Genomic DNA, 9,556 nt, shown 5'->3' on the forward strand with positions numbered 1-9,556 from the left:
CGCCCCAAGGATAGTCAGGAGTGTGGAGCAGGATACTCAGAAAGATTGTGCTCCCTCCATCCTCAGAGGTTTTCAAGACCCAAACGGATAAGGCCCCAAACAACCTGATCTAGTCCTATAGCTGGCCTTACTTTGAGCAAGAGGTTGGGCTATAGACCTCCCGAGGTCCCTACCAGCCCAGATCGTTCTATGAACTGCTTTTTTTTTTAAAGCATGCATTTGCTCATGAGGACAGGGGTCTGTGGATTAGAACCCTTAAACTTCTAGGACACTCTTGTGACTATTTCTGTCTTTGTCTTGCTCCACACAGGAGCAAGGAGAACCTGTACAGGAGAACCACAGGAACCCTGGCCCTCTGTTTGTGGGTTTGCTCTGTCAGGTGCTACTGCTGAATGGCAGGAAAGAGTATGACCATAACAGCTGTGCAAGAACAATTAGATTAGCTCTTTTGAAACAACAACCAAAAAAAGTAGCCTGAGGTATCAGCTCTCCTGCATAAATCTGTTTTATTTCAAAACCACCTCTGGTTGCTTTCTGAGGTTTCTCAGGCAAATGATGTGAGCGGCCCATGTGAGTCTTCTCGTATTTACACCAATGTCTATGAAATCCATTGTTTTTTAGTACTGAGGCTGTTGTCAAACTCCTGTTATGTTTGACACTGATTTAAATAACATTCTTGATTGAAATAACCCTCTAACTTCCCATGCCTGAGTGGTCAGCTTCCCTGGCTTTGGTAACTATAGTACTATCTCTTGCTCAGCATTTTGTTATGTATAAACACCAAGGATGGATTCCTTTTCAGCTGCTTCACTCTCTTTTTGTTGCGACATGTTTCTTCATGTCAGGGAATATCTGTTTCTTGTCTCTGTGTGGATTCCTCCTATTGATTCTATCTTCAGGGCCATTTCACCTTTGCACAGATTAATTTTTGCCTCTCCTTTCCCCAGTAGGGCTTAATTACCCAGCTTAATCATGTTAGCACATCTTTCTCTGCCTGGGCTGGTGAATCAGAAGCTCTGCAGAACATTGACTTCAGAGGGCATCGCAGTTAGTTTGAACTGTTCCTCTGCTTACTGCACACTGTAATGGAGACTGGCATAGGAGAGGTGCTGGCTTCAGAAGTAGGAGTCTGGAGTACCTGGGTTGCCTGCTTTCTTGCTTCAGAAGGACTTTAAGTGCAGTTTAGATCCTGGGATCTGAAAGAGTGATTCAGCCTGCTGGTTTACAGCCCTTTGCCTAAACCTAATGCTTAGCCAAGCCTGAAGGGCAAGGTACTGTCAGTCTTTCCGAAGATGTGCAGGGGCACAATCCACAAGGCATGATCTGTGCACTCTTAGCACTCATGTTATGTCCCGTGCAGAGCATGAGGATGCTCCCTGGGAAGGCAGGATCACAGGGGCTGTGCAAAGCAGTCTGCATAGGCTAAAATGCATAACACGGAGCTGAGGATGGGAGCTGGGGCTTGAGAGCTCTCTTGCCTGCTATGGTAACTCAATCACATCATTCCTTCCACAGATTTCTGTGTTCCTTGTGGATGAGCCCTGCTGGAGGGGTTGGGGAAAGACCTCTTCCAAATGCCATTGGTAGCCCGATAGATGCCTAAGATTATCCTCCCAGAAAACAGGACACAGTGGTTCAAAACCCTGTGAGGTGAAGGGAACCTGCAATCCAGCCTCTGCTTTTCTGCGTGAGGATCTGGGCAGCAGGTGGCTGTGCTGAAGGCAACAGCCATCGCTGCAGACCAGTGCTGAAAAGAGGGCTTTGTGCCTAAGATGTGTCTAAGATGTGTCTGAGGCATGGCAGTCTCAGCCAGCCCATGGACCAGGAGCCTGACCCTCACACAGTAGGACACCTGTATTCAGACACATGTAGGCTTGAAAATATAGTAAAAATTCCTGTGTTTCAGGCTCTTCTGCAGGGGAGGGATGCAGCTGCAGGTGGATGGCTGTCCCACTGCAGCTGTTCCCCTGTATTTGTGCTCTGGTTGAAGTGATAAGGGTGAGGGAGGCCATGTGCAGTGTGGGGACGTGATGGAGTTGGAGACTGTAACATTGCTACTTGCTCAAGTAGTGGGTGAAGGGTTGAGAAATAGGCTGGGGGAGGCTGGGCACTAGTGGCAAAAGCAAAACTATACCAAGTATACCAGAGTATGCCAACAGTAATCCAGCCCCAGAAGTCACAATGAGCCTTTGAGATGGCAGGCTGAGATAACAGTTCATGAAACAAAAATACACTTATCTCCTCTGGGGTGGAGTCGTTACTGATTTTGCAGAGATGTAAAAATAAGGATTTGGACAGAACTTTACTCGTGCCCTTGTCCAGAGCTGCCAAGAGAGGTCAAGGGAGAGGGGGCTTGCTGGAGGCTCTGTGCAAAAAGTGCAAATCTGCTTCTTCTCTTTCTCTTGGTGCCTTTTACAGGATCTAGTCATGTTAACTATGATAACCCCCAGTTGTTCAGTGCAGCTAGCCCTTGGGTTGCTATTGCTGCAGCAGAGGCTTCATGCTTCTCTGTTGTTTTTTGATTGTTTGGCTTGACTCTGGTGCCACTAACTAGAAGTAGATCAGGCCTCTTGAGCTGGAATTTGTTACTGCAGATGGAATAGCATGAGTTTTGTTTTTGTTTCTGTTTTGTTTGACAGAAAGTGAAACAACTGACAGCGTTCCAAGCGACGAAGAAAATGCAGAGGTAAGCTATTTCTACATCTTTAGCACTTTGGAGTAAGGTCTCAAGATCAGTGTCATTGAGTATTCTTCCCTTTCTCCGTTTGCAACTGTCTACCAGTGGAGTATTCATTTTAACAATATTTGGGGGAGAAAAGCAACCAGGGAGGTTCAAGGGAGACAGACATTTGGATGATTGTCACAGAATTAAATTCGCTACAAGTTCATTCCTCCTCATCTGTCCAAACTACAAGGAGATTAATTTGCATAATAACATGTTGTGCAGAGCCATAAACAGTTCCGGCTAGTTTGTTAATATGATGCATTGACGTTGCTAGGTAGTGAGTATTTTATCTTGGTTGAAAGCATGCTCACTTTGTTCTCCTTAAATGGCACCTGAACTCGTACAATTGGAGGAAGTGCTTACACATGTGATAGAAATGCAACTTGAATGTTTGAGGTATGCATGGCAGAAAGCTTTCCTGAGCAGTCAGCTGGGTATTGCTGGGTGAAAGGAATCCATGGGGAAAATAAACACCCCATGAGCATTTCCTGAGCTGCACATATACAAACCCACCACTTACCTCTTATTTTGGGGCTGTTGTCAAGCGACCAGACCTGATGATCTCCATGAGTACTTGGAGGCCAAGGGAAGCTCACTGGGGGCCCTTAGATACCTTGTGCTCCAGCTGCATTCTTGCAGAAGGCCTTTTGCAAATCTGTCTCCTGCTGTGCCCTTCCGAAAGCCCTCTGCATCCTCCTTGGTGGAGAACCACAGGTTGCACAGCTGTGTAACGACATGGCTAACCCACTAGGTTTTGTCGTTTGTGCCTTGGTTGGGGTGGAACCCATATGTAGACTGCCAGTAGTGGCTCCCTAACCCTGCCATTGCATGTTCTGTCTGTGGTGGGAAAAGGACTGGATGCTTATCTTTCCCTGACGAACCTCTTCCCTGTGATGAGGGATGCACCATCAAGTGACGGTGATTTTTCCTAGCAGCCTCACCTGTATTGATAGTTTGGGTAGTGTTGTTTGTCCTCTTGGCAGGAGGATGCTCTCTCTGGTAACAGAGGAGACACTTCCCTTTGGAGTTCTGAATGTTTGGTCATCTGTGTCCATTTTTGTCTCTGGCACACTGGGAATAAGGCCTTTATTTTGCATTCAGAAGAACAGGTAGAGCCTCTTGAATGCTGGAAAACCAGCAAGGTTTAAGGACATGACTTCAGAAGGGGAGAAGTGGCTGAGTGCAGAAACATTCTAATCCAGTGGCTGCAGGCTCAGGCTCTTAGAGATGGGATCATTCCTGTGCAATTTGTGAATGTTTCTGTCTTCATCTTGTTACCTTGAGTACTTCACAAAGTTGTGTTCTCTCCTTTTCTAGGGACGACTTCATTGGCAGAAGAAAAACATTGAAGGCAAACAGTATCTCAGCAATCTAGGAATGAGGAACACTTCTCATATGCTTCCCAGCATGGCAACTTTTGTAGCCAACAAGCCTGACCTCCAAGTCACCATCAAAGACGAAAGCTGCCCACTGCCTTACAACAGCTCCTGGCCCCCTTTCCCAGACATCCCTCTGCCACAAGTAGTGTCCACAGCCTCCACAAGCAGCAACCAGCCAGACCGTGAAACACGGGCCAGCGTCATCAAGAAAACGTCAGATATTGCCCAGTCGAGAGTCAAGAGCTGCTAAGCCTTTGACAGTGTGGTTTTTTAGCTTTGTTTTGTTTGGTTTTGTATTTTACGTTTCTCTAAGAGAGGTTCATCCCTTGACGCACACAAGACAAACCTAAGGTAAAGCCTTGGCAATATAAAACATTGCTGTGTCCGACTCCAGTGCCGGAGTGTTTTTAACTCAGGACTCCAGCCATCAGTATGTACACCTGAACCCAGACAGATTTCCAAGGTTGCTACATAGAAAAACAACCCAAGAACTTTGGCCCACTCACAGGTTCCAGTGTTTCATAAGAGGACCAACCAACCACAAGGGAAGTGGTGCTGCTGCGCTTCTTGCTGTCAAGGCTGTGATGGAACTGAAAGCCTCAGAATGGAAGAGAAAATGTGAACTAGCTGGAATATTTTTAAATAAAGAAAAATCTATTGTGAATATTGTACATAGTGCAGTACTAGCAACGTTGCAGTCTGCTTCTGCACCTTATTAAGAAAGCACTTACAAAAGGCCTTTTATTACCTTGCTCTACTTAATGGCACATTGAAGGTCCCTCCCCACCTGTATTCTTTTCCAAGCTATTCTTGCTAAAGTGTCTTTAAAGAATAGAGGAAAGGAAGTTAAAACTTTCCATGTGGATTTCATATGTTCTGAGAATGCTTTTCTCATGTTTGTTTCTAATCTGCTATGCTTGAATGCTGTGTGGTACAATAGAAAAAAAAAAGAAACCTATTACAGAGATATTATGCAAATTCCCAGATTTAAAAAAAAGAAGAAAAATACTCTAATTCTAACCAGAGCAAGCTTTTTTATTTTTTATACAGGGGAATATTTTATTCAAAGTAAAATTCTAAAGTGAATATAATTTTTTTTAATCTTTTCTACAGCAAATTTATAATTTTAAGATTCAGTCCTTGGTTATCAGCAGTTATTACATTCTTGTGGCACATTTTTTTTTAATTTTGTAAAGGTGAAATAGCTTTTATGAGCTCATGTAGCAATCAGATTATCCTGTGGATTGATAATAAATATGGTATATAGTTAAATTTTTAATAATCCTAGTTTGTCTCTCATTTTTAATCTTTCCACAGCCCTAGATGGCATGGGTTTGATAGGTAAATGTGACATCTCAGAGTGAACAATTAGTGTAAGCCACCTTTATAATTTCTGGAGCACCCATCCAAGAGGATGGGAAGTACTGTGCTTGAAGCAGCTTAAGGTGGAAAGAGGAACTAGAATTTAAAGGTGACCTACTTGAGTTTGGCCTCAGATGTAAGAGGTTGGGAGTTGGGGCACCTCTTCAGCTGTTACTCTGTGATTGGGCTTTGAGCAAGTCACCTCATGGAAGGGATCTTGTGAAAGTTCATCCCCCACCCAGCAAAGTTTCATTTGTAGTTCCCTCATTCCTCATAGATTTCCATGTGGCTTGCTTGCAGTTTCCTTGCCCAGAAAAATCTCTTTTTGCAGTTTCAAGCAATAGCTCCTTATTAGTGGAATGAATCCGAAGTCAAATAAGCATTGCCCAAGGCTTTCAACATTACTACTTGATGGCAAGTTCTGATACCTGGGAAGTTGTAGAGTATCTAAGGGTGCACAATGGCTTGTGGGGTTGCATGATGGTGGTGGACAGGCTGTGCCATAGACTTTGTGAAGTGCTATGCACTTTAAGCTGTCACTGGCTCAGGCAAAAGTTGAGAGCGCTCACCCTTTTGCAGTTTTTTAAGCTGTTGGAAGTGACGCAGGTTGATTCAGGCATGTAAAATACGTGGACACAGAGTGCCCTTCAGCTGTGATTACCATTCTTATGCCAACCCAGCAGAGAGGTGAGCTGAGGGTGGTGTATATTGGGCTGATGAGCAGTGAGATGCACAAAAATGGCTGTGTCACAGGGAGATGTGCTAGCTGGCTGTTGCAAAAGGAAAGTAAACAGTAGGATTTTGCTGTGTTCTTCACCTGATGCTGCAATTCCAAATTTCATCACAAGTCCATGTGAAACTTGCAATTTTGTCTTGCCAACCCACTGCCCAGTGGCCTGGGAAGGCAAGCTTTTGTTAGAGTTGGGAGAAAGAGAAATGCCCAAAACAGTGTTTGGAGTGGGGCTGAAAAATCGTAATTGTTAAAATTGTCGTATGTAAACTTTGTAGTCTCTGTCCCTTTCATTTGGTTGTGCATTTACCTTTCCAGTGTCTCTCTGGGTCCAGAGGCCATAAGGTTTGGTCTGCCTCAAGGAGGTAGTGTCTGCTACATGTGTGTTTGGAGGGGTTACAATGAGTCTCTGGCATCCTTAATCCTTTTCCAGCAGGGTTATGATGTTCATGGCAGGTTTCTGTTTCTTGGTTTTGAAACTCACTTGGGATTATTTATATATTTTCTCAACATTGTCTTCTTTGGTTTTTGTAAATTTTTCCAACTAAAGTTTGGAAGTTGCTCTGTAGCATCACCTAGACCCTTTTGAGATGGTGGGCTCTTGTTAGGGAGGGACCTCACAGGATCACAGACAAGCTGGGACTGGAAGAGTCCCCTGGGACACTTTGGGTCCAACTTTCTGTCAAAAGCATAATCTTAGAGTAAGTTGTCCAGGGCCCTGTCAAACCAAGTCTTGAATATTTCCAAGGAAATTCTTCTCTAGCCCTCATGAATCCCTTTCTTCCAGCCTTTCTTTTCATGGCAAATTCCCTGCCCTGCAACTAAGAGCTGCACATGGAGAGTGGCTGGAAAATGGCTGTCCAGGGAGACCCAGGGCGAGAAAAGTTGTCATCTGCCAATTTTTATTGTGGGGAAGGAAGAGTTGGGTTAGGCAGAAGAGAAAGCCCAAAGCTGCACTTGTGCTGGGGCTGGGAGGGGACTGCCAAAGCCAATGGAGGGCTCTTGGGAAGGCTTGGTTTTGGAAAAGAAGGACTGCAGTGCTGCGGCTGAGGCTGAGCCTAGGGCAAGGATCGGGGCTGAAGGAAAGAGAAGCTTAGTCATGTGGAGCTGGAAAGTATCATGCAATGTAAACGAAGTGCTGGCGCTCATCTCATCCTCTGAGGATTATTTAGTCTGTAGACAGAGAGAGGCTCTTGCCTCTGGCGCAGCCTGGGTTTAACGTTAGGGGTTTAGGCCGAGGGAAAGCCCAGAGGTAGGATTGTGTGGGGACTATAAAACATCTTCTGAAGTAAACAGAGCTGACTCCAGGCTTCTGCTTTTCTGAAAGCAGGGCTGCTTTTTACCTCCACGATGGCCTTCTCTCTCCTCACCCACATTTGAGATGTTCAGATTTGAGATGTTAAATGTGGGCATGTCTTTGGAGGCCTTCAGGCAAGCGACTGTGTTTTATGCATTACAAACTGCAAGAGGCAGAGGGCTTTTGTCTGTAACAGCAGTTTGACCTTCCTGCCCCTCGCCATGGCACTGAGGAAGCATCGCAGAGCCTTGTGCCATCCTGCAAAGCCCCTCTTATTGTCTGACCTTGCACAAGTGCTCCCTGACCTCAGTCCTGTATGTCCAAGTAAGAGAGGGAACACATTTGCCTTTTATGGTGAAACACTTATACTTTTTCAGTTCCAGAGGCTCACTCAGGAGCCTGACCCCCAACAGGGCTGCTGAAGAGGAGTGTTGGGACTGAGCTGCCTTTTCTGTGTGTCCTGCCTGACTTGCCTTCAGCAAGCTCAGGTGGTCACTAGGGTGAGAAAATGGTTGCCCAAGGGCTGCCTGAGTGTTTCTAGGCATATAATGCTTGTCTGCAAAGTAAGCTGCCCCTTGCCAGGAGAAGAATTTGCTACTCTTAGCATCATCCATCTGAAATTTTGGAGTGCTCAGCAGGGAAAGGCAGGTACCTCCAGCTTAACCTGTGAGTTAACCTTTATGTAGCTGAAGCAAGTTACATGGCCACATCTCACCTCTGGTCATTCCATGCAAGAGTCGACACTGACATGCAGATGGCCAAGCAACTTGGCTTGCTCTTCCTTTGATCCTTCCAGGATGGTCACTGAGCTACAAAACCACCAACCCCCACCCTGCTCCGGTGGCTGTGCAGTAGGAGACAGATACGCACACATACCTCTGGGAACAGTGTGCATGCTCAGTAAATTCCCCTCTTCCTAGGGCTTCTGTGTTTGAAGCTCTTACAAGAGGTATCCAAGCATGGGAGTTACAGTAAGTATCCATAACACTGGTCCATCAAAGAGAGTATTCACCTTGCAAAGGCAGTGATGCCTCTGCAACTTGCTCAGACCAAATGCAGTTGGCCAGCCTTGGGGTGATGTAGTGCAATGGGGGATTTCTTCGGGCTGCGATATCAGGCATTTATTCTGAAATTTAATATTCAGTTGCATTTCTTACCTGTGCTTGCAAAACGGTGCAGAGTCATAAGGAAACATTCAGCCTCTAACAGTGTAACTGCAAATTTGGTTCTGAAACCAGGTGCCTCTCCATTAGCACTACAAACAATATCAAGTTAATCTTGTGCAAGTCTGTGATGTGGTCAGCAGATAAGCTTGCAGGAATCTCCCTGATAGGAGGCTGGAAGGGAGGTAAGGGTCATGCTCTCCCTGTGCAGCACCCACATGGTGGGTGACTAAGGCGCTGCCCATGCTCTGGAGCTCAAGCAGTCCCCTTTGGGGAGCTCAGCTAACAAGGAGCTGTGGTATCAAGGTCTCTGGTATCTGATCCTCTCGAAAGGGCTGTTCAATGGGCTCAGGTAGGAGAAAAGTCATCACTGGAGTAGAAGAACTGGAGAAGACAGATTTGCTTGGGATCTGGGCTGTGTTCAGAGGTGTTTTCTGGGGTGAGGGATATTGCTGAAGCTCCCCTGTTGGTTAGGACACTCACACAGCCTCCCTCTCTCTCACCACCTAGTCTCCTTATGAACTTTCTAGTGAAGGGTTAACAGCCTCTTCCTTAGCAAGGCTGTAGTTAGAGCTTTCCTCTCATGAGGGAAACATGAAAAAATTAGGTAATGTTTCCTAGCATAAATTTATCCAGGTGTGTTTATGAGTCACATAATGTTACAACCCAGGTTCCTGCTGGTGTCTGCATCTGCCACTCCTGACATCCTCCTGGAGCCTGGCAATATCCTCACACACAAAGATATTCAAATCCCATTCAAAATGACAGTAGTTGAGTCAGCTCAAAACTCCCCAGGACCAGGCCCTTTTTTTTTTTTTCCCCAGCAGTTAGTGATGGCCTTGGTTCCTGTTTGCATGTGACCACCTGGCTGCTTTGCTCCCTCCCTCCCTTGCATTAGCA

At 45.7% G+C, this 9,556-nt stretch overlaps 1 protein-coding gene across 4 annotated transcripts in view; it reads left to right on the forward strand.

The window, feature by feature from the left end:
- The window catches only part of IRF2 (interferon regulatory factor 2), a 41,054-nt gene extending 35,671 nt beyond the window's left edge, over positions 1-5,383 (forward strand). For all 4 annotated transcript variants that reach the window (XM_018070400.2, XM_008924772.4, XM_008924773.3 and 1 more), the window contains 2 exons: positions 2,640-2,686; positions 4,043-5,383. In XM_018070400.2, coding sequence (XP_017925889.1) covers positions 2,640-2,686; positions 4,043-4,354 — 359 coding nt within the window. In that variant the 3' untranslated portion in view covers positions 4,355-5,383. The remainder of the gene's footprint in view (positions 1-2,639; positions 2,687-4,042) is intronic.
- Positions 5,384-9,556: the final 4,173 nt, after the last annotated feature.

The sequence above is a fragment of the Manacus vitellinus genome, unplaced genomic scaffold (genome assembly GCF_001715985.3).
Source record: "Manacus vitellinus isolate BGI_N305 unplaced genomic scaffold, ASM171598v3 scaffold_0_pilon, whole genome shotgun sequence".
NCBI lineage: Eukaryota > Metazoa > Chordata > Aves > Passeriformes > Pipridae > Manacus > Manacus vitellinus.